The sequence below is a fragment of the Doryrhamphus excisus genome, linkage group LG19 (genome assembly GCF_037039965.1).
Source record: "Doryrhamphus excisus strain RoL-2023G ecotype Guam linkage group LG19, RoL_Dexc_Guam_v1.1, whole genome shotgun sequence".
Lineage (NCBI taxonomy): Eukaryota > Metazoa > Chordata > Actinopteri > Syngnathiformes > Syngnathidae > Doryrhamphus > Doryrhamphus excisus.
The window spans coordinates 4,634,149-4,660,558 of NC_136375.1; the positions used below are offsets into that span (position 1 = coordinate 4,634,149).

At 41.7% G+C, this 26,410-nt stretch overlaps 1 protein-coding gene across 2 annotated transcripts in view; it reads right to left on the reverse strand.

Annotated features, from left to right (window-relative positions):
- LOC131106719 (netrin receptor UNC5D-like) overlaps positions 1-26,410 on the reverse strand; it is a 198,388-nt gene that overhangs the window by 25,810 nt on the left and 146,168 nt on the right. For both annotated transcript variants that reach the window (XM_058056062.2, XM_058056063.2), the window contains exons 3-11: positions 22,885-23,028; positions 22,700-22,803; positions 13,980-14,157; positions 11,255-11,422; positions 10,988-11,152; positions 10,877-10,909; positions 10,153-10,338; positions 8,471-8,620; positions 1,206-1,412 (exon numbers count right to left, since the gene is read on the reverse strand). In XM_058056062.2, coding sequence (XP_057912045.2) covers positions 1,206-1,412; positions 8,471-8,620; positions 10,153-10,338; positions 10,877-10,909; positions 10,988-11,152; positions 11,255-11,422; positions 13,980-14,157; positions 22,700-22,803; positions 22,885-23,028 — 1,335 coding nt within the window. The remainder of the gene's footprint in view (positions 1-1,205; positions 1,413-8,470; positions 8,621-10,152; positions 10,339-10,876; positions 10,910-10,987; positions 11,153-11,254; positions 11,423-13,979; positions 14,158-22,699; positions 22,804-22,884; positions 23,029-26,410) is intronic.

The window sequence follows — 26,410 nt, forward strand, 5'->3', positions numbered from 1 at the left end:
CATACTTCCTTGGCTAAACGAAACATGACATACTTGCTAGCCTAAAAGAAACATGATATACCACCTAATCTACAGTAAATGAAACATGATGAAATGAAACAAAATAAATTGAAACATGACATACCTCCGAGCCTAAAGGAAACATGATATACATGCTAGCCTAAACGAAACAAGACATACCTCCTAAACTAAACAAAACAAGATGAAACGGAACAAAATAAAGTGAAACATGAGATAGCTCTGCATTAAAAAGAAACATGACATACTTCCTTGGCTAAACGAAACATGACATACGTGCTAGCCTAAAAGAAACATGATATACTTCCTAGCCTAAATGAAACAAGACGAAACGGAACAAAATAAATTGAAACATGTGATAGCACTGCATTGAAAAGAAACTTGCGTAAACGAAACATGACATACGTGCTAGCCTAAATGTCCAAGCATCCAAGCCTAAAGAAATTGAAAAATGACGTACATCCTAGCATTCTTTGTTATTTTGGTACTTTTAGGTGTGCAATGCCCAATCCGTGTGATCTTATCACCGTATGGTACCGTATAGCACCGTATAGTACCGTATAGTACCGTATAGCACCGTATAGCCCCGTATAGCACCGTATAGTACCGTATAGTACCGTATAATATCGTATGGCATCGTAGCTGACGCAATAAGTTGAAACAAAACATAATAAAAAGAAAGGAAACATGATGAAAGAAAACGAAATACGACGAACCTGTAAAAAGTTTGTCTTTGGCCAAAGTTGGAACAGATTCATCGTATTTTTATTACGTTGGAATTTAAAACGTCATTCCCCCCTCAGTCCGCCATGTTTTATCAGCTCACGCGAGTTTTAATATTCTTCTAACTAATACAAAAATGTAATCTGTTCTTTTATGATGGTACCATGATGTACATTTTTAATAATAATAAAAAATGCCAGCATGCAATCAATAATGGGAGTAAATATTCAAGCGTGTGACGGATGGCGGAGGAGGATGAGAAGGAAGGCAAAGCTGTTCAACTTCATCTCAGAAGTGAATAAAAAATTAATGTTCTCGCTCGATGGATGACATTTTCATACTTTTGCTGCGGGCCAATAACGACAAGGTCAAACACGCTCAAAATGCAGAACGCCGCGTCTCAAGGAGCGCTAAGTGTCCGTGTGATGTGCTGTTTTGGCCCGGGGGAAGGCGGAGCCCCCCACCTGTGTTGGGCACCACCAGCCGGCCTCCCGTGTGACCCAACACAGCCGCGGCCTTGTGCCGAGGCCTGCTAGCGGACAGCGCCGCCTGCGGGCCCAAAAGGTTCTTCTCTCTCCGACCCAGCGTTGGACCCATGCCAACACCCCGGTAGTCTGGCGTCAGGCCCCTCGGGAACGTCTGAGGGTGGAAGTCTGGAACGTCGGCCATCCCTAAACACAAACAATGTGAATGAATATGTTCAGCATAGCAACTTTATTTATAAAGCACTTTAATGACAACCACACCAAATGAAATCAATGTCAGCGCTGGGATGAAGGCCAAGGAGTTAATGAGGAATTTTATGTTTGTCTCTGATTGGTGTTACCACAGGGCGCAAGGACATGGCTTCAGGTCGTGTCAATAAAGTCTTCAATTAACAAAACATAAGCTTGCATGGAGCGGCACGACACACAAAAAGTCAAAGAACCCAAATAAGAAGAAGGCTAGGAAGGCAACCTCACCATGGGAAGTGGAAAACAGGAACACGGGATCAGGAAGCAGGAAAACAGACCATGAATATGCAACAGAATACATCAAACACACCATAGTCCGAGGAAAACCTGGCTAGCTCATTCGCAAAAGCTCATGTTTTGATAACCCTCGAGAGTCCACGACGCATGACGACGCGTGATCTTGCCGTCATGTTATTTCTCACTTAACACGACACCATCTTACCATCGGTGGAAAAAAACTTGTCCTCAATCCATCACGGCATTAGAGACCGTTTGGTTGCAGAAGGAGAAAGCAAAGCATACTGATGCACACACTGATAAAGACGCACATCATGGCTTTGAAATTCCTCCACCGGCCTGACACTTCAATGATGTTTTATATTTAAGCTTTTTGGAATGGCACACGTTATTTTTTTGTGCATATGGTAAATTAGGACTGCCTGAGGCCTCGCTTGGCTTTGAAGGTAAATAATTATTATAATACCTATTTAATGACATTTATCTTTGTTGCTTCCTCAGTTTGTACATGACTGAATGATACATTTTATCCTAGAAGAACGGGCCATTACACATTTTTACGCTAAAATTGATTTTTTACCATTCTTGGATTTGAGGTTTTTGGGTGATTTTTTGACAGTTTTTAAGGTGAAAGATCTGCTGGGACGGCCGCTAGCTCTCAATGATTGTCTCTACCTTTACTGATACAGTCATCCTTCTTTTATCGTGGTTAATTGATTCCAGACTTGACTGCCATAAGTCAAATTCCCAGAGGCAAAATTCTATATTTTGTTTGTTTCATGGGCGGCACGGCGGTCGAGTGGTTAGCGCACAGACCTCACAGCTAGTAGACAAGGGTTCAATTCCACCCTCGGCCATCTCAGTGTGGAGTTTGCATGTTCTCCCTGTGCATGCGTGGGTTTTCTCCGGGTACTCCGGTTTCCTCCCACATTCCAAAAACATGCTAGGTTAATTGGTGACTCCAAATTGTCCATAGGTATGAATGTGAGTGTGAATGGTTGTTTGTCTATATGTGCCCTGTGATTGGCTGGCCACCAGTCCAGGGTGTACCCCGCCTCTCGCTCAAAAGACAGCTGGGATAGGCTCCAGCACCCCCCGACCCCTGTGAGGAAAAAGCGGTAGAAAATGAATGAATGAATGAATGTTTGTTTCTTTCGGCTTTTTCCTGATTACGGAGTAACCACAGTGGATAATATTTTTGTATTTAGAGTATTTAAAATCTGTTTATGATTTTCTAAATAGGTTTTTTTTTTACCATTATTCAAAATGAAATAACATGAATTTACACCCCATAGTTACCTTTACACTCCCATAAGAGATGATAGACAGATAGCTATAGAACTTACAGAGAAAAACATGTCAACATCATAAAAATACATGTTGTGGTGTGCACGAGCCCATGAGAACCATGCAGTTCTTCATTTGACAGGAGCCAATCATGAGCTACGAAAAAAAACTCACAACAAGCTTGTCAACCCACTGGAAATTGCAGGATATAACAGTCTGACTCACGGTGTCATCTCTACAAAGAACGCTCAACTCATCACACAGCAACTTAACACTCAAACAATAAATGTATATTTTCCCATAATGCATTTCGTCTGAGCAAAGCATTTCATTGGAGGACCAGCGGCATAGAAAATGGATGGATGGATGGAGTCAGGGGGTGTGTGTTTAGCGTGCAGACCTCACAGCTAGGAGACCCGGGTTCAATTCCACTCTCGGCCATTTCTGTGTGGAGTTTGCATGTTCTCCCTGTGCATGCGTGGGTTTTTTCCGGGTACTCCGGTTTCCTCCCACATTCCAAAAACATGCTAGGTTAATTTGTCTCTTTGTGCCCTGTGATTGGCTGGCGACCAGTCCAGGGTGTACCCCGCCTCTCGCCTGAAGACAGCTGGGATAGGCGCCGGCCCACGACCCTCGTGAGGATAGGCGGTCAAAAATAAATGAAAGAATGAAAGGATGGAGTCAGAGGAGCCCACAGGGAGGCTGACGTCATTGCAGCACCCCCGGCAGACACCTGAATGCATTATGGCAAAGTAGAATTCACTAGTTGTTTGTAAAATAGTAATTGTCACAGCAAGGTGCATTCAGGAACACTCTGAGCGCCACAACAATGTATTTATTATGAGTGTATGTATGGTCTAAATAAACAGAAAGACAAAGAAAACCAGTAAGTGGGTATTCTTATCACTCACAAGCAGAAGTCCCAGTGGGAAGTACAGTTTGCTGCATTTAAGTATGCTTGAAAGTCCCAGAAAAAACATCTACACTCAAAACAATGAATTCAAGTTAAAAAATTATGTGGTGTCACGGAACCCCTCACGGCTCATAAACATGGTGAAAGTGTGATTCGACTGTTCTGCTACTATTAAAGAGACTGGTAATTATGAGACATGCGTAGTGTCTTAACATGATTTACATTTTCTGTTCATTTGGAGCTGTCAATAAACACATTAGAAATACATAAAATGTACCCTGTTATTTTTTTTTGGTCATAAAATACAGTTAAAATACTGTTTGCCTATTGGTTGATCGACATGTGAGTGCGAAAATCGACTAGGTATGCCTGCAAACGGCCACAGCAAGAGGAAGTATACAGGGAGAAAAGTATACATTTACCGGGACAATAATGGCGGGGTCCACCAGGAAGTCGGTGTCCGAGCTTCTCAGGGACGCTGCCAATCGTTTGGATGATTTGGAACGTGGTAAGTATGAAACAGCTGATGTGTTACGCTTTTACTTAATTCCAGTTCAGGTGTGTTGACTCTTTCTTTACTTTCTGCTTTCACAAGCTTCAACTTCGGACGAATCGGACGAGAGTGGTGTGGTGACTTCCTCTTGCTGTGGCTGTTTGCAGGCATACCTAGTCGATTTTCGCACTCACATGTCGATCAACCAATAGGCGAACAGTTCAACCCAAGACACACTTAGGACCGCCCCCTCATTTGAATAGTTTTTCCTTCTGCATTTCTGAGGACCAAAACTGCCAAAATAATAAATAAATAAATAAATAAATAAAAGTGAAAATAAAAACAAAAATGAAAAAAAAACCAAAAAATAAATAAAAAAATAAATATAAATGGAAATAAAAACAAAAATAAAAAAATATATACATAAATAAATAAATAAAAGCAAAAATAAATACAAAAATAAAAAACAAGATTCAAAAATTAAAAAAAATATATTTTTGTTTTTATTTCCATTTATATTTATTTTTTGTATTTAATTTTTTTCATTTTTGTTTTTATTTCCACTTTTATTTATTTATTATTTTGGCAGTTTTGGTCCTCCATACTTACTCAATCCATTCCATAGTTTGATTCCACATACTGAAATGCTATGGCTTTTTAACGTCGTCCTAGCATAGAAGTGTTTCAAATGTAGTTCTTCCCTGAGATCATATTTCTCCTCTCTTGTAGAGAAGTATTAGATGCCATTTTTAGCTAATTGGTTATTTTTAGCCTTATGCATTATTTTAGCTGTTTGAAGATGAACTATATCATTAAGTTGAAGTATTTGTGATTTTAGAAATAAGGAGTTAGTATGTTTTCTGTAGGCGGCATTATGAATTATCCTTACTGACCTTTTTTGTAGTACATTTAGCAAGTGAAGATTGCTTTTATAATTATTAGTCCATATTTCCATACAATAAGTAAGATATGGTAGAACCAGAGAGCAATAAAGAGTGTGGAGTGATTTCTGATTGAGAACAAACTTTGCTTTGTTCAATATTGAAATATTTCTGGCCACCTTATGTTGTATATTTGTAATATGAGGTTTCCAGCTCATATTTTCATCTACTGTGATCCCAGAAATTTATTTTGCTTCACCCTTTCAATGTCTACACCGTCTATTTGTATTTGCTGATGTGTGTCCTTTCTGCTGTTACCAAACAGCATGATTTTAGTTTTACTTAGGTTCAAGGACAATCTATTATCATCAAACCATCTTTTTAGTGTAACCATTTCTTCTCTGACCTTTCTAATGATTTCATCTGTACTCCCTCCAGAACAAAAAGCAGTGGTATCATCCGCAAATAATACCAGCTTTAAGTCTTTTGTGACTTTGGAGATATCATTGATGTACAAGTTGAACAGTTTTGGTCCCAGTACTGACACCTGGGGAACTCCGCACGTAAGATATGAACTTGCAGATGTGTATTTTCCTAGCTTTACGTATTGCTTCAGCTAAGTAGCGTTTGACCCAGTTCAGAATCAATCCTCTTATTCTGTACCTTTCTAATGTAGTTATTAGGATGTCATGATTGATTGTATCAAAGGCTTTTGTCAGACCCATGAATACTGCGGCTGCACACTTCCTATGATCTATAGCGTTAGTGATTTCCTCCGTAATTTTGATCAGTGGCATGGAGGTAGAAATGTTAGCTCTGTATCCATACTGACTTTCTGATAGTAATTCGTTCGCATTCATACATTCATACATTTATCCAGCCTGTTGTTGAATAGCTTCTCAATAATTTTGGAGAATTGCGGTAGTTAGGAGACTGGCCGATAGTTTGTAAATTGGTGTTTGTCACCATTTTTAAAAATTGGAACAACCTTTGCTGTTTCTTGGGGAAATCTTCCAGTCTGAAACGATAAATTGCTGATGTACATCAGCAGTTCTACGATCTCGTTGATTACCGTTTTTATAGTGTCCATTTTGATTTCATTACAACCAGTTGATGTTTTTGCTTTACAATTTTTGACAAGGTCGATGTCAGAAAGATAGAATTAGGATTCCTTTCTATTGTTTCATTCCTTTCCTCGCTTGTCCTTTGTTTTGGAATCCCTTCTTCTAGTTTGGGACCAATATTGACAAAGTAGTTATTTTCAACTGTTAACTGTAGTTAACTGTAGTTAACTTTTCAACTGTCTCATCCATATCATCATTATTGGTGTTTCCCACCATGAAATAATTAGGGTAGTCTGTCTTCTTCTGATAATACTATTTAGTAGCCCCAGGTTGCTTGAATATTGTTTTTGTGCTTGTCTAGTAGTTGGCTATAATATTCCTTCTTACATGCTATTAGGATTGTAGTCAACTTATTTTTATAAGTCTTGTATGTTCTTTCTGATTCTTTGGTCTGTTGAGTGATGAATTTCCTGTATAGTGTGTTCTTCTTCTTGCAAGCTTTAGTAAGGCCTTTTGTCATCCATGGCTGGTTGTTTTTCATTTGCTTCTTTGACTTTTCTCTCCAGGGACAGTTCTTATCATACAGCTTCATATAAGTATGTAGAAAGTATTCGTATGCTTCATCCACGTATTTGGCACTGTACACACACTCCCATTTTTGTTCTTTCAGATCCTTCTTGAAAGCGTTGAGTCTGTCCTCAGAACGTAGTCTTTGGACAGTCTTTGTAGTTTCCATTGTCTGTTGTTGTAATGATGGTTATAAATTGTAAACACAGGAAGATGATCGCTGATGTCTTTGATTAGCAGGCCACTAGTGGTTTTGTTATCAAAATCATTGGTGAATATATTGTCGATTAGAGTGGCACAATGGTTTGTTATTCAACTTGGTCTGGTGATTTTGGGAAACAAACTTAAGCTGTACATTGTATCTATAAAATCGTCAGTTACCTTGTTCTTGTGTAGATTCAGCAGATCAATATTGAAGTCTCCACATATGAAAATAGTTTTTTGATTGTTATCTGAAAAGGTTGTTTTGATCCAATCTTCAAACATTTCTATCCTTGAGTGTGGCGTTCTGTATGAACAACTTATGTACACGTTTTGTTTGTTCTTTACAGATTTCAATTGTTATGCATTCTCGGATATTGTCATGTGGAATCATTTAGTCAAGAAATGTTGACTCCGGTTGAAATACGTAAATCACAAAATGGGGTAATGTTCACTTGTGCGATGTCATGTTTTGCTGGTGTATCACTTCCTGGATGCATCACATTCACATTAAAAATCCAAACTGGTAGGGATGTCCGATAATTATCGACCCTATATCAACGTAAAAATGCGCTATTGGTTGATATCGATATCATAGCATTTACCTATCTGTTTTTCTCTGTAAGTTCTATAGCTATCTGTCTATCATCTCTTGTGAGAGTGTAAAGGTAACTATGGGGTGTAAATTCATGTTATTTCATTTTGAATAATGGTAAAAAAAAACGTATTTAGAAAATCATAAACAGGTGTTAAATACTCTAAATACGAAAATATTATCTTTATTAAAAAAGATCCGCTGTGGTGACTCCGTAATCAGGAAAAAGCCGAAAGAAACAAACATTCATTCATTCATTCATTCATTTTCTATCGCTTTTTCCTCACGAGGGTCCCGGGGGTGCTGGAGCCTATCCCAGCTGTCTTTTGGTCGAGAGGCGGGGTACACCCTGGACTGGTCACCAGCCAATCACAGGGCACATATAGACAAACAACCATTCACACTCACATTCATACCTATGGACAATTTGGAGTGGCCAATTAACCTAGCATGTTTTTGGAATGTGGGAGGAAACCGGAGTACCCGGAGAAAACCCACGCATGGACGGGGGGAACATGCAAACTCCACACAGAGATGGCCAAGGATGGAATCAAACTCGGGTCTCCTAGCTGTGTGGCCTGCGCGCTAACCTAAATGAAGCATGTTTTAGCTTCACTTTTTCCTGGGACTCCTGTTGTTAGATTGATTCAGTTGCATCTTTGCGAGCTGATTCACCGGTTCGAGTCCATTCCTGTTTCCACCTCCCATGAGTTTATGTTAGCGTTAATGAGCACTATAGTTCAAATGCTTCTCTGACCTTTGACTTTGAGATCAGGCAAGGGGTCGAGGAGTGAACGCTCGGCCATCAGCTCCTTGTCCATGGAGTCGTGGAAACACATCGGACTGGTGTAGGTGCGTGACACGCTCAGCTCGGGCTGCATGGAGGAGTGGATCAGGAGGGGGTTGGCTGCAGACAACAGACAGGAATGTGATGCTGTTGCCATGGTGACCTGAAAAGCTAACATTATCAAAACCTATTTGCATATAAAAACATTTCAAATACACAGCAGGCACCTGATGTCTTTTGTGTTTGGAGCGACGGGCCCATAAAACAAATAATAATAATACACTGAAATACAACAGAAAAGGCCAACAGCAGGCCATCCATGCATTGACTGTGATATGACTTATAGCTTTATTGTTGATTGAAGGCTGCGTTATGGAAATTAAATCTCTGTGGCAACCACATCTTTATTAAAACATGCCAGCTTTTTACGCGTCAAGTAAAAGATGAAATAGATGAAATAGATTCATTATTCATTCCGCACACATGCATGATTCATGCGCATGCACGCTTCATGTTAGAGCTTTTTGTTGACATTTTTAAATCATTTAACACAAACACAAGGCATTAAATGTTCATAAATGTCAGTAGATGTGTCTCTCTTGCACTCCAGTAAGGAGGACGAAATCATAACAATAATACTCGCTCTTCTTATAATATTAGTTGTTGTTCCTTAGCCGACTGGACAAACAAACTGGACTTTGATACTGGTTCTGGATCCCAGTGGGGCACTAAAGTTTCTTTTCATGAAATACGCCATAAATATCAACTTAAACGATATAAATCGATATAAAACGAGGTAAATCTGCATTCTTCTCCTCTTGGCCGACCACACCCACTATGGTGTGATTCAGTGGTCTGCAAGGGTGGTTCTGTGGAACGCTAAGCTAGTTAGCAGCTAACGGGCTAGCTGCCACTGATAGCTATTTTCTTTAGTTTTGAATGAATTACAAAAAAAAGGATCTTCACACAGGAGAACAGAACATGAGTTTATCATTATTATTACTGTTAGCGACATGCTAACATTTTGCTAGCTGTGTTTTCTAGCCTAGTCAGGCTAACATTTATTCATTCATTCATTTTCTACCGCCTTTCCTCACGAGGGTTGTGAGGGGTGCTGGAGCCTATCCCAGCTGTCTTCAGGCAAGAGGCGGGGTACACCCTGGACTGGTGGCCAGCCAATCACAGGGCACATATAGACAAACAACCATTCACACTCACATTCATACCTATGGACAATTTGGAGTCGCCAATTAACCTAGCATGTTTTTGGAATGTGGGAGGAAACCGGAGTACCCGGAGAAAACCCACGCACGCACGGGGAGAACATGCAAACTCCACACAGAGATGGCTGAGGGTGGAATTGTACCCTGGTCTCCTAGCTGTGAGGTCTGCGTGCTAACCACTTGTCCACCGTGCAGCCCCGGCTAATATTTAATTCTGGAACATGTGAGGAACAAACGGGAAAACGTGTGAACTCAACTAAGCTAAGAGTTCCTGTTTACGAACTAGTAAATCGACTTCTGCGAGATGCTAACCTGGTGGCGCACAACAACATTGGCAGTTAGTTATACCGATGTCTTTTCTTTCAACAATGGTCACGTCTCATTTTAGCGTCGTGATCATGTGATAAAAGTTCCTCGGCGTGGCCTGACCTTGTCGGGACGTCTTGAAGTTGAAGGACTGGAATCCTCCGGCGAGCGCGGATGAGTCGATGACGTCCACGCCGTAGTCACTGCGGCTGCGTCGGTACACGGTGACGGCAATGATGAGCAGCACCACGGTCGCCACGCCGGCTGCCAGCCCCGAGTAGAGCGCCACATCGCTGCTGCTCTCCACGCCTTGGAAGCACAACAAGAATTCTGAAGAACTAGACCAGGCACAAAGGAAACAGTCGAGGGAGCAGGTAGAAGGTCCTGTTTAGAAGGTCCTGTTTGGTCTTTCTTCCGTCTTAATGAGGAAGCTCGCTCGGGATGGCATCAGAACCCAGCCAGCACGTGAGACTTATCTACAACACGCTAACTTTGGGTCCTTTGTGAGCAAAGTGCCCATTAAAGGAGCTAAATGCACAATGACAAAGCTCAGCTGGTCCCAGCAGAACTCGGAAGCGGGCCAGGATCAATTGGGCCGCGAGCTTGTTGGAGAAAGATAATGAGATCCAAACGAGACGCTGGGAGAAATCCTTTAAGCTCAAATGGGAACAAAATGGAGAAAATAGGCAACATTTCCTGTGGCAGGTTAATTGAGGGCTCGTAAAGTTTGGGGACAAACAAACAAAGAAGACAAATCTTCATGACGGACTTTATCAGAACTTTGCATGAGGACACATGACTATTTCAAAGTCACAAAAACAACACACGTTTGGAAAGACACACTGACCTTGAGGCTTGGCGTCATGGAGAAGTCTCCCATCTGCAAAAACACAAAACATCCCATCAGCTGCCCTCTGACCCGCCAACTCGGTAGCTTGAACATGGCGGTGCCACCTACTCTGTGTGCACAGGCCGCCCGTGCAGTTGTCCGCCGCCAGCGCCACGCCCTCGCACAGCCGTCCTCCATGTTTGGGCTCGGGCGCCGTGCACTCTCGACTCCGCCTCCTGTCGCAGTCGCTTCCGCACGCTGACCACTCACTCCACTCTCCCCAGCCGCCGTCCACTGCCGCATTGCAACCAAGCGCACCATCATCATCTAAAGACATGCTAGCCGAGCTAATGCTAATCCAACATGCTGAAACATGGCTGCGGCTGTCATGCTTACCCGGACATTGTGCCGTGCAGCTGCTCTTCTGCACCGACATTCCCTCGCAGAACACTCCACCGTTGAGTGGCGCCGGGTTAGTGCAGGTGCGCGAGCGCTTCTGCACGCCGCGACCGCAGCGCACGTTGCACGGCGACCAGTCGGTCCACAACGACCAGCCTCCATTCACTGACAAGCAGGAAGAAGACCATAAATATGATTTAAAATACACAAATAAAATACACAGAAATTCAAATGAAATACATTAAAATTGTGAAATACGATAAGATACTTCATAGACCTTCAACAATGAAGTAAAATACGGTACTTTATTGGTGCGTAGACCTTCAAATATGGTGTAAAAGTGAAATACAGTAATCCATACTGTAGGTGTGTATGATGTAAAATACATCGATTCAGAGGTGCATCGACCTTCAAATTTGATACAATATATGGTACTTCAGGGGATGATGTAAAATGGGTACTTTGGAGGTGAGCAGGCATTCAAATATATGATGTAAAATACGGTTCTTCAGGGGTGCGTAATGCAGTACTTCGGAGATGCACAGACCTTCAAATGTGATGTAAAATACGATACTTCCGAGATGTGCAGACGCTTGAATATGATGTCAGATACGGCACATCAGAGATGCGCAGACCTCAAACATGACGTAAAATATGGTACTTGAGAGATGCGTAGCCCTTCAAATATGGTGTAAAAGTAAAATACAGTACTTCAGAGGTGTGCAGACAGTTAAATATGATGTAAATATGGTACCTCACGGAAGGGCTTAGTATTATAAAACAACGTTTAGAAGTAATTCTGCCTCCTTGTCAGTCCACATGAACGAGTTGTGTTTTATGTTTAGGGAAGTGACAGGATGACAGAGGATGATTCTGATTGGATAGAATTTTAAGAACCGCTGCTACCTACAATTTTGGCATCCTAATGACTATTTTTTTTAAATACGAGGTTGTGTGGACACCATTTTTTTTATAAACGGAGATGGGAAAATATGTGATTTTAAAAATACCATGATACATGTGGACAAGGCCTAAAATAATAAAAACGTAGTATATAAAAATAGCCGCTTGCACGGCGGACGAGTGGTTAGTGTGCAGGCCTCACACGTTCAAATCTCTGTGTGGAGTTTGCATGTTCTCCCCGTGCATGCGTGGGTTTTCTCCAGGTACTTCGGTTTCCTCCCACATTCCAAAAACATGCTAGGTTAATTAGCAAAACTAAATTGTCCATAGGTATGAATGTGAGTGTGAATGGTTGTTTGTCTATATGTGCCACCAGTCCGGGGCGTACCCTGCCTCTCGCCCGAAGACAGCTGGGATACGCTCCAGCACCACCCGCGACCCTTGTGAGGATAAGCGGTAAAAAATGAATGAATGAATAAAAATAGCCCCTAAAGCAGGGGTCTCAAACACGCGGCCCGCGGGCCAAATGTGGCCCGCAGGACACTAGTTTGAGGCCCCCGCCTTGATATGAAAGTTTAATGTTAGTGTAACTCGCGCAAGTTTGATATGGATGCTGTATGGTATCATGTACCCAGAAAAAATTATTACGCTTGATTAATGTTCATGTTAAAGGTTAAATAACTGTTAATAGTTATCCTCCCTATCCGTGTGGAAGTGGTAAGTTTTTGGCTTTTTAAGTTTAAAGGAAATAACTACCGTTTAGGTCGCTAGCTCTCTAGTTTCCGAGTTAGCATGTGTCTCAAGACCCTGCAGTTGCGCAATATGTTGTAAATAAAAAGAGTATAAATGTGACTATAGTCGTGTTTTGTCATGTCTACAGGGCTCTAATAATGCTTTGTTCATTTTAATATGAAAAAATAATTTGTCTACCCACCAACTATATGTGGTTTCTTAAGTTGTTATTATTTGCCGTTTTATTATTATATTTATTTATTACTGATTGATTGATTTTCTTTATTCTTGATTTGTTTATTTATTTTTCATCTTATTTTGTGCAGAAAAATAAAAATTAAGATATTTGAGAACAGTGGAATGTTGTATCACAGCTTTTATTGTAGAAAATCAGAACCAAAGCACTGAAAAAGTTTGTATATTTTTCTGTTTTTAATAAATGCGTTTTTTTTTTTGAAAACCTGATAAGACCCAGCCTTGCCCAGACCCTAGCTCCAGTGGCCCCCATGTAAATTGAGTTTGAGACCCCTGCCCTAATGTAAAACAATCCATTTTCTTGTATTACCACACCCTGTTGCAATGGTCCTTACATGAAGAACGCAGGAAGTGAAGTTTTGTGAAGTGAAGGCTCCTACTGGACTTTGTACCAAGTTGTCAGGTGGTGAAAAAGATTGGTAGTGCTACGGTGCTTGATGGTCACTATTTCGAACTACCCCCAAATTACTGAGCCATTTTCTTTTCTGACCCGTTCCTCCAACGCAGACATCGCTTCGTTCACTTTTGTTGACTGACTTGAGGCTTCGGTTACAGCCTTCTAGAATAGCATAGAGTATTTCTGAGGTGTGCAGACCATTCAATCTAGACTGTTACATACAATGTAAATACATGGAATTATAAATCCAATAAAAAATATGCTACATTGCAGGTGCGTAGGCCTTTCAATATGTCGTGTGAATACCTAGATTGTAAACTATGCTAATTATTGGTAATAGTAATTTGGACATTTTGGACCTGATTCCTTCCTGCATCCACGACATCAAGCTCAATCATCAGTAAACAGCACTAGAAACATCTTTGATGAACTCACCGTAGACTACGACTGCAGCCGTGGCACTGCGACGCTTGGCAACGATGTTGTTGGCAACACACGTGTAGTTTCCTGAGTCCGAGAGGTGGGCCTGCGAGACAATCAGACTGTGGTCGCCTTTTGTGTCAGCCACGGTGCTGCCGGAGCTCAGTGGCTCGTCGTTTTTCAGCCATTCCACCTGTAGACAAGACAAACGCTGACTAAAACAGTCAAATAATAAAAGATGATGAGGGAGGTTAGCTGTTGTTTTACTTTTACTACGGTTAGCAACATGCTAACACACCATAGGGTGCTTTGCTGCCTGTGTCCGCTGTCTTACTAGACTGGAGAACCACCATAGACCAGCTACCAGCACAACCAGTATAAGTTGTGTTTTCACGATCTGGAGAACCAGCATAGACCAGCTACCAGCATGACCAGTATACGTTGTGTTTTCATGGTCTGGAGGACCAGCATAGACCAGCTACCAGCACAACCAGTATATGTTGTGTGTTTGTGATCTGGAGGACCAGCATAGACCAGCTCCCAGCATGACCAGTATAAGTTGCGTTTTTGTGGTCTGGCAAACCAGCATAGACCAGCTACCAGCATGACCAGTATACGTTGTGTTTTTGTGATCTGGAGGATCAGCATAGACTAGCTACCAGCATGACCAGCATACGTTGTGTTTTCGTGGTCTGGAGAACCAGCATAGACCAGCTACCAGCACAACCAGTATATGTTGTGTTTTCATGATCTGGAGAACCAGCATAGACCAGCTCCTAGCATGACCGGTATGTGTTGTGTTTTCATGGTCTGGAGAATCAGCATAGACCAGCTACCAGCACAAATAGTATACGTTGTGTGTTTGTGATCTGGAGGACCAGCATAGACTAGCTACCAGCATGACCAGTATACGTTGTGTTTTCGTGGTCTGGAAGACCAGCATAGACCAGCTCCCAGCATGACCAGTATAAGTTGTGTTTTTGTGGTCTGGTGAACCAGCATAGACCAGCTACCAGCATGACCATTATACATTGTTTTCGTGGTCTGGAGGACCAGCATAGACCAGCTACCAGCATGACCAGTATACGTTGTGTCTTCGGGTTGGTAGCTGGTCCATGCGTCCAGCTACGGAAACACAACATGTGCTGGTCGTGCTGGTCTCCAGACTAACATACTAGCATGAAAACACAACATATGCTGATCTAACTAGCATACTAGCATGAAAACACAACATATGCTGGTCTAACTAGCATACTAGCATGAAAACACAACATATGCTGGTCTAACTAGCAAACTAGCACGAAAACACAACATACGCTGGTCTAACTAGCATGAAAACACAACATATGCTGGTCTGACTAGCATACTAGCATGAAAACACAACATATGCTGGTCTAACTAGAATACTAGCATGAAAACACAACATATGCTGGTCTAACTAGAATACTAGCATGAAAACACAGCTAACTAGCATACTAGCATGAAAACACAACATATGCTGGTCTGACTAGCATACTAGCATGAAAACACAACATATGCTGGTCTAACTAGAATACTACCATGAAAACACAGCTAACTAGCATACTAGCATGAAAACACAACATATGCTGGTCTGACTAGCATACTAGCATGAAACACAACATATGCTGGTCTAACTGGAATACTAGCATGAAAACACAGCTAACTAGCATACTAGCATGAAAACACAACATATGCTGGTCTAACTAGCATACTAGCATGAAAACATAACATATGCTGGTCTAACTAGCATACTAGCATGAAAACATAACATATGCTGGTCTGACTAGCATATTAGCATGAAAACACAACATATGCTGGTCTAACTAGAATACTAGCATGAAAACACAGCTAACTAGCATACTAGCATGAAAACACAACTTATGCTGGTCTAACTAGCATACTAGCATGAAAACACAACATATGCTGGTCTAACTAGCATACTAGCATGAAAACACAACATACGCTGGTCTAACTAGAATACTAGCATGAAAACACAGCTAACTAGCATACTAACATGAAAACACAACATATGCTGGTCTAACTAGCATACTAGCATGAAAACACAACATATGCTGGTCTAACTAGCATACTAGCATGAAAACACAACATATGCTGGTCTAACTAGCATACTAGCATGAAAACACAACATACGCTGGTCTAACTAGCATACTAGCATGAAAACACAGCTACTAGCATACTAGCATGAAAACACAACATACGCTGGTCTAACTAGCATACTAGCATGAAAACAACATATGCTGGTCTAACTAGCATACGAGCATGAAAACACAACATATGCTGGTCTAACTAGCATACTAGCATGAAAACGCAACATATGCTGGTCTAATTAGGATACTAGCATGAAAACGCAACATACGCTGGTCTAACTAGCATACTAGCATGAAAACACAGCTACTAGCATACTAGCATGAAAACACAACATACGCTGGTCTAACTAGCATACTAGCATGAAAACAACATATGCTGGTCTAACTACCATACTAGCATGAAAACGCAACATATGCTGGTCTAACTAGAATACTACCATGAAAACACAGCTAACTAGCATACTAGCATGAAAACACAACATATGCTGGTCTGACTAGCATACTAGCATGAAAACACAACATATGCTGGTCTAACTGGAATACTAGCATGAAAACACAGCTAACTAGCATACTAGCATGAAAACACAACATATGCTGGTCTAACTAGCATACTAGCATGAAAACATAACATATGCTGGTCTAACTAGCATACTAGCATGAAAACATAACATATGCTGGTCTGACTAGCATATTAGCATGAAAACACAACATATGCTGGTCTAACTAGAATACTAGCATGAAAACACAGCTAACTAGCATACTAGCATGAAAACACAACTTATGCTGGTCTAACTAGCATACTAGCATGAAAACACAACATATGCTGGTCTAACTAGCATACTAGCATGAAAACACAACATACGCTGGTCTAACTAGAATACTAGCATGAAAACACAGCTAACTAGCATACTAACATGAAAACACAACATATGCTGGTCTAACTAGCATACTAGCATGAAAACACAACATACGCTGGTCTAACTAGAATACTAGCATGAAAACACAGCTAACTAGCATACTAACATGAAAACACAACATATGCTGGTCTAACTAGCATACTAGCATGAAAACACAACATATGCTGGTCTAACTAGCATACTAGCATGAAAACACAACATATGCTGGTCTAACTAGCATACTAGCATGAAAACACAACATACGCTGGTCTAACTAGCATACTAGCATGAAAACACAGCTACTAGCATACTAGCATGAAAACACAACATACGCTGGTCTAACTAGCATACTAGCATGAAAACAACATATGCTGGTCTAACTAGCATACGAGCATGAAAACAACATATGCTGGTCTAACTAGCATACTAGCATGAAAACGCAACATATGCTGGTCTAACTAGCATACTAGCATGAAAACACAACATATGCTGGTCTAATTAGCATACTAGCATGGAAACGCAACATACGCTGGTCTAACTAGCATACTAGCATGAAAACACAACATATGCTGGCCTGCTGGCAGCTACGATAGACTATTTAATAGACTATTTACTAGATATGGGTAAAAATGTAGCTTAAAAAAATAGTCTGACTTGCCAGTCTACTATCTTAGTATGTTAGCATTGTATGCGTTAGCGTGACAGTTAGCTCGCAAGTGAAAATCAATCCAAAGCGGAGGACACTCTGCGGACGGCGGCCTCCCCGCATGAGCGCTGCAGTAAATTGTCATTAACGTGCCAGCCACCGGAGCTTTTCATCCGCGGAAGACGAGGCGGGCAGCGACTTGAGCGCCCTGTGATTTATGGCGCTCTATTTGAGGATTAAAAAAAGTGCGCTCCCACTGGGAACGTGTGTTTGTACACCAGCGTGTGTGTTTGTCCACTGGCTGGGGGATTAGAGGCGCGGCCAACAAACTCTGAGATTGCTTCGCTCTTTCCAAAGCGGCCTCGGTCAAAGGAGCTGGAAATCAATACATCAGGAATCACGTTGTCACAAGTGCTTTCTTCCCGCTATTTGACGGGGCGAGAAGTCTTCCATCATGCGTTTTAATTTGCCCGCGTGCCGTTCAAGAAGAGCCCCCGCCGGTGGGTCGCGTCGCTCACTCCATCAGCGCTCCGCCTCGTTCTCCTTTTCGCGCCGTTCGCCAGCCTCGCCGTGTAATCAAGCGCCGTGCCGCCGAGCGTTCGCTATTACAGTCGCCATCTGACGCCCAATTATGGCGCCCGCCGGCTCGCTACCTCCCACCGCCACTCACAGAAAACTCTCAGGTGCTTACAGAAAAAGAAAAAAAAAGCCCGGACACTTTATGTGGATGGTTGCTATAGAGACCAAGGTCAACAGTGTTTGCTGCAGAGACAAAAGACGGATGCTAACAATGGGGAAAAAGCAGCACTTTTATGTGCCTCACATGTTAACAGCATGCTATCTTTGTCTTGTCCAGTTTTTTTGTACTTTTATCGCTTCTGAAATGAATGTATCAACTTTTTCCATGTTTTATTTATTGAGTTCATATCTGTTAATGTGTGTTAGCGGGTGTTAATTTGCCTGTTCCAGCACGTCAAAGCATAGGCTAGCACATGTTAATATATGCTAGTGTGTGTTAACAAGCATTACTGTGCATGTGAGTGTGCTAGCGTGTGCCAGCACATCATGGTTGGGCTAGCATGTGTTAATATGTTGATATCTGTGTAGTTTATATTGTATTACTTTATTAATTTGCCCGTGCCGGCATGTTAAACGATGTCTTGGTGTGTGTTTGATATCAGCTAGCATGTTAACACTGGACATGCATTGATTTCCGCATATGTTAGTCTATCTTAGTGTTGTATTTTTTAGAATGTGTTAGCCCGAGTTGATACCTGTGAAAGTGTGTTAGCATGTGTTAGAAATGAGCTGGCATTTATTGATTTGCGTGCGGGGCATGCCATACTGTTGCGTGGGTTAGCAGAGGATAGCTGTTAGCATGCGCTAGCATCCATTAACACTGTACACGTAAGTGCCTGTTAGCTCATGTTAGAATGTGCTATCTTGTGTCCATGTGCCCATGTCAGCATGTCATAGATGTGCTAGCACGAGTTAATATTTTTATGCCGTTGTTAGCACAAATGTCTGTTAGCACAATATCTGTAAGCATGTGTTGGAAATGTGCTAGCATAATCATTAATTTGCGCATGCTGGCGTGTCATACTGGAGCGTGGGTGATATCTGCTAATACGGTACATGTGAGTACCTGTTAGCTCATGTCACAATGTGCTATCGTGTCCATGTGCCCGTGCCAGCATATCATAAATGTGCGAGCACGTGTTAAAATTTGTTGGCTTTTGTCACCACAAGTTCACAGTGGTGAGCGTATCTTAGCATGTTAGCATGAGTTAGCATGAGTTAGCATGTGTGAGTGTGTTGATTTGCCAAATCTGTTAGCTTGTGTAGGTTGATATCTGTTAAGGTGTGTTATCGTGTGATAGAAATGTGCTAGCATGTGTTATCATCATTCATTTTCACCTGCTTGTATGTCATACTGTTGTTATATGTGATAATGTCTGTTTGCAGCTGATAGCCTCCATAAATACTTGAGAGTATACTTACTCATACTACAATGTGCCATCGTGTGGCCATTTATTAATTTTCCTGTGCCAGCATGTCATTAGCATGCGTTAATAATCTGTTAGCATGTGTTACTGTTTTCATTTGCCCGTGCTGGAATGTTGTAGCTTGTGTTAACATCTGTTGGTGCGCATTCATGGTTTAATTTTAGTGTGCTACCGCGTCCTAGCATATTTTAGCACGTGTTAGCGTGTAGTTTCTTTGCTCTAAGCGTATTTTCTGGTCCTATTTTGGCCCCAGTGAGCTCTTCCGTCCTCCCCATGTGCGTTAAGGGATTTGTGCGAGACAATCAGAGTCAGTGATGAGATATTCTTTGTATGCTGAAATAAGAAAAAAAGCGCTAATAGCAAAGAGTTGGAGTGTCCTCTGCTCGCTAAAGCAGACGTAAGCTCTTTTGCTATCAAGACTTCACGGCTTATTGCTGGCATCACAGCGGGCCGCAGATAACACGGACGCGTCTTATTTTCATTAACAGCGGCTGGGCTGGTTCCCGTGTGGCTCGGTTACTCTGCCAGGCGGATAAACGCGCTTCTTTCTCTTTTTTAATGATGGCAACGCAGGAGGGTTTTAATGCACTTGGTGTCTTGGCTTTTGCTGCTCGTCAGCACAAAACGGCACGTAAATAAACGTCCACAACAGACAAAACGCTAGCTGTGGACAGCGTCGACCTTCACGGCCCGAGAAGTCGTGAAACGCTGGCTGGTGGGGGGCGGGACCAGAGCCGCTGACTGCCTTCCACGTGTTGTAATGTTTTAGCAAAGAGCTGTCAATCAAACACATCCACATTTTGACAAGGACGTGTGAGGCGACGGCACGCGACATCATAGAGCGACGCAGCGGGAGTGTCTCGCTGATAACGTCATTGATATTCACAGGAGGGATGCTAAAAAGTCCACAGCGACACGCTCGCAGTGGGGGGGGATGCAAGACACCTGAATAAGTCCCAGCAGGATGTCTTTTATGCCTTCTTTTTTCTTATTTTATTCCACAGAGACGCATGAGAGTCACTAATGAAAACCACTTCATTTAAACACATGTACACTGTAGGTGTTTTTAAGAAATAAACCAGGGGTGTGCAAAGTGCGACCAAGGGGTCATATGTGGGCTACAGCGTGTTTTTTTTTTCATATTGTAAAAATTTAACTCATTGATTGTTAAAGCAGTGTTTCCCATACATTTATTGTAATACATTTGGAGCGTTTTCTGTTTTACATTTTTATTTTTTTTTACAGTAAGCAGTGCTTGCCACAAATACATTTTGACTGTTATTTATTTATTTAAATGTTATTTATTTTTAAGATTAGCCATTTACTGACATTTGGGGTGCCACAGATACATTTGGCGGTACTTATATTTTTTTTGTTTTGTTTTAAATTTGGCACTACTTATGTATTTAAAATATATATATTTTTACATTTGGCCTTTTTTTTAGACCTGCCACAAATACATTTTGGTCCTTTTTTCTATTTTACATTTTAATTTTTTTTTTAGATTTGGCATTACCTGCCACAAATCCATTTGGACTGCCACAGATTAAAAATGTTGTTATTTATTTTTAAGATTAGCCATTACCTGACATTTGGGGTGCCACAGATACATTTGGCGGTACTTATATTTTTTTTGTTTTGTTTTAAATTTGGCACTACTTATGTATTTAAAATATATATATTTTTACATTTGGCCTTTTTTTTAGACCTGCCACAAATACATTTTGGTCCTTTTTTCTATTTTACATTTTAATTTTTTTTTTAGATTTGGCATTACCTGCCACAAATCCATTTGGACTGCCACAGATTAAAAATGTTGTTATTTATTTTTAAGATTAGCCATTACCTGACATTTGGGGCGCCACAGATACATTTGGCGGTACTTAAATTTTTTTGTTTTGTTTTAAATTTGGCACTACTTATGTATTTAAAAAATATATATTTTTACATTTGGCCTTTTTTTAGACCTGCCACAAATACATGTTGACTGCCACAGATAGATTTGGTCCTTTTTTTCTATTTTCTATTTAATTTTTTTTTTAGATTTGGCATTACCTGCCACAAATACATTTGGACTGCCACAGATTAAAAATGTTGTTATTTATTTTTAAGATTAGCCATTACCTGACATTTAGGGCACCACAGATACATTTGGCGGTACTTAAATTTTTTTTTTGTTTTTAAATTTGGCACTACTTATGTATCTAAAAAATATACATTTTTACATTTGGCCTTTTTTAGACCTGCCACAAATACATTTTGACTGCCACAGATAGATTTGGTCCTTTTTTTCTATTTTATATTCAAATTTTTTAGATTTGGCATTACCTGCCACAAATACATTTCGACTGCCACAGATTAAAAATTGTGTTATTTATTTTTAAGATTAGCCATTACCTGACATTTGTGGCACCACAGATACATTTGGCAGTACTTAATTTTTTTGGTTTTGTTGTAAATTTGGCACTACTTATGTATTTAAAAAATATATATTTTCACATTGGATTACATTAGATTTGGAATTTGGAAAATTTTTTTTTGCCACAACCAGCCAGTAATACATTGTCTGCTGCAGACAGATCTAGTGCAACTTACATTTTGAAATGTTTTTTCCAGATTTCTTTCTACAAATACAATTGGACTAATTTTCTTTTAAGATTACCTGGCACAAATACATTTTTAAAATTTGGCACTACCTAAATTTTAAATTGTCTTTTTTTTGTTTTTAGATTTGGTGCTGCCTGCCCCAAATACACTTGATCTACACAAATAGATCTGGCACTATGTATTACTAGTATTACTATTTTTTTTAGATTTTGATTTTTTTTTTAGATTTTTTTATTGTTTTATTTTTTAAATTTTTCAAATACACATTTTTAAAATTTGTATTTGTATTTTTATTAGCAAATAAGATTATTACTTTGCTATTAAATGACGAGAAACAATAAAATATTCTCTAACAGGTAGTTTATAAAGGTGGGCACACAAGTATGCTACCCCCTGGTGGCTTGGAGTGAAACTGCAAGCTGGCTAGCTAGCTGACAAACGACAAGCTGACCTGTGCTGGTGGCACGCCCTCTGGTGGCCGACAGTGCAACACGATCATGCCGCTGAGAGGCACCTCCACGCCTTGAGGGTCCTGCTCAAAGTTCTTCCTCAGGTCTTGTGGGACAAGGACAAGCAAACAAAAGAGTCAGAGAAGCTGAAAGATGAGGAGAAAGAACGCGACGACAGGCGACTTACAGGCAATGCGCACGGAGGCCTTGCGGCTCTTGGAGGTCCCTAAGTGACTCCAGGCCACGCAGAGACACCAGTAGTCCTCTGGCCCGTGGAAGTCCTCCACCTGCTGGCGGGACACGTTGATCATCACCTCGCGGATCTTCAGTCCTGGCAAAGGTAGGAGATAAGCTAATCACAAGACGGCCAGGAGGGGGTGCTGTGTCTTGGACACATTTGCATCAATTTCTGGTTACAAATAAAGTTTCCTGGGCTGCACGGCGGACGAGTGGTTAACGCGTAGACCTCACAGCTAGGAGACCGGAGTTCAATCCCACCCTCGGCCATCTCTGTGTGGAATTTGCATGTTCTCCCCGTGCATGCGTGGGTTTTCTGCGGATACTCCGGTTTCCTCCCACATTCCAAAAACATGCTAGGTTAATTAGCGACTCCAAATTGTCCATAGGTATGAATGTGAGTGTGAATGGTTGTTTGTCTATATGTGCCCTGTGATTGGCTGGCCGCCAGTCCAGGGTGTACCCCGCCTCGTGCTCAAAGTCAGCTGGGATAGGCAACCCTCGTGAGGATAACCGGCATAGAAAATGGATAGATGGATGTCCAATTAAAACCGATTAAAATTTATCATGGCCCAGCTGTAGGGGTATGCTGGAGCCTATCCCAGCTGACATTGGGCAAAAGGTAGAGTACGCCCTGGACTGGTGGCCAGCCAATCACAGGGCACATATAGACAATGTGTGCCCATATGTGCCCTGTGATTGGCTGGCCACCAGTCCAGGGTGTACCCCGCCTTTCGCCCAAAGACAGCTGGGATAGGCTCCAGCACCTTAGTGAAGATAAGCGGTAGAAAATGAATGAATGAAAAAAAAGTTTCCATATATTCATTTGTGGTGGCCCGCCACAGATACATTTGGACCGCCACAAATAGACTTCAGAAGTCTCATACTCGAGCATTGAGCGTGTCGTTTGGAGTCTAATCACCGTGTACTTTCTTATGTGATTAAATCTCGCATTTACCACAGAGTGTAAGGAAAAAGTGCTACGCAGCGGAGAGTGCTGCAGGTTTGCAGCGATGCGGCACTTTTGGAAATTGTTCTTTTATCAGCGTCTAAAATCCAATCAAGAGCAGCATCGTGATTAAAGGTGGCTGCTCCGGCTCCGTTAGCAACAAATAACAACAATTCATCATCAAAGTGCGTCATGCGGGTTTGCGTGCGGCCCAGAATGACCGAGACAGGAGACAAGAGGCGGGTTCAACAGGAAATTGTTGCTTTCAGCGTGACGAGCGCCTGGCCAGCGAATACACGTTATTATTATTTTTTTAAAATAATAACGTCAAGGCTTTTGTCTCGCCGACATTGACAAGGCGGGCGGACCTCCTGACCCACTTCACCCACGCTTCCTAACAGCACATAGATTCGGATGTTGAAATAAAAGTGACACTTTGATGGATAACACATGCGACTGTCGGTCAGGGATTAGGATAACAAAACTTTGGAGAGGCCCAAAATATGAGCGATGTTCCATTTTGGTGCAGATGGAGGAATTTATCTTGGCAGTGACCCAGTGTCATTAGGGTGCCACACGGTGGTGTCATTAGCATGTTGGCCACACAGTCAGGAGATTGAGGATGTACACCGCTTCTCGCTTGAAGTCAGCTGGGATAGGCTCCAGCATATTCCAGCCCTACGACCCTAATGAAAATAAGCAGCATAGGCGATACATGGATGGATGATATACAGTCCCGTTTGACCCTCGGCCAATACCGTAGTTTGATGTAAGGCAGTGGAGTGGCAGTCCATCCATTTTACTCCACTTATCCGGGTCTGAGTCGCGAGGGGAGCAATCTCAGTAGGGAAGCCCAGACTTCCCAGTCCCCGGCCACTTCCTCCAGCTCCACCGGGAGGATACCAAAGCATTCCCAGGCCAGCTGTGAGACATAATCCCTCCAGCGTGTCCTAGGTCTGCCCCGGGGCCTTTTCCCGGCTGGGCATGCCCGAAACACCTCACCACGGAGGCGTCCAGGAGCTTCCCCTCCGTGAATCACCACCTTATCGTGGTGGAGGGGTTTGAGTGCCGAGTGATCCGAGGAGCCATGTTGTCTGGGGCTATATGCCCCTGGTAGGGTCTCCCAAGGCAAACAGGTCCGAGGTGACGGGACAGACCAAGAGTGATTCAGAAGACACTTATGATGACAACAAAGAGGAGGATGTGGGATACCGGGGCTTCACCCTGGAGGGGCTCGCAGGCGAGCGCCTGGTGGTCGGGCCTTCATCGTGGGGCCCAGCCGGGCCCAGCCCGAAGAACCCACATGGGATTTCCCCCTTGTAAACCCACCACCCATGGGGGTAAGCATAAGGGTCCGATGCATTGTGTGTTGGGTGGCGGGTGCCTGGGCGACCTGGTCTTTGGCGGCCAAATCAGGTTCTTGGCAGTTGATGTGAAACCACAAATAAGCTGTAGCCTGACTGTAGTACATTATACTACAGTATATGGGCGCAGTCCTAGTTCTGTCAACTACCGTCTATGTATATTTTTTTTAGCACTTTATTGTTGGTAAGTCATAAATATTGGGTGTTTTTGCAAACTTTACTATATTTCCTGAGAGCATTTTCTTGAAGTGAATGGTGTTTGAGTGAATTGTCCATAAGTAGGAATTTGATATGATCTTATTTTATGATTTATTATTATTTTTTATATTATGTGTGTCAATAATGCACATGTTTTTTTCTTCTTTTTCTTCTAAAAGTACATTTTGACAAAAAAAACTATACTGTATGCATTTCTTCTAAAATATAGTCAGATCATGCAAAAAGATATTCCAAGGATTTTTTTTTTTTTTTTTCATAGATTTCTCCTTGACATTCTCACTTTTCTTCTCATTTCAAAGCAAGTAATACATCAATTTGTTCAGAAAAAATATAAGAATTAAATGGAAATGTTGCAATAATAACCAGAGGTTATATATTATACATATATATTATATTCATATACACTGACCATTAAAAGCGGCCATATGAGGGCAACCATAACTGTAACAAGGCCCTCAATGAAAAGGAGTTTGACACCCCTGTCTTATTTTATTTGATGCGAAGTTATCTTATGTTATGTCGTCATGTCATCGTATGGTACATTATTTCACGTTGTTATCTTATGCTATATCATGTTAATACATTTGGGCGGAACTTCCAATACAGCTTTTGGACATCATGAGCAAGCGTTCCTAATTAAGCGGCGGCCGGTGGGTCGTCCCGAGCAGAAGCCGCTGTCGCATCGAGGTCGAGATTAGACGCAAACTCTTCCAAGCGAAACAAGCTTATCGGAAGAAGACTAATGAAGTCGTGCGGAAACGACCATGTAATCCTTGGCAACGACTGCAAGATGATATTAACAACATGGTGACCTCGCTGCCCCCCGCCTCCACATATCACCCCCACCCCCCAACCTCCCACGCTCCTTGCTGCTTGGAAAATGACACACGTCTAATTAAGCGAGGAGAAGATGAGCTGAGCACCCTGCCATATCCTACTTTAGC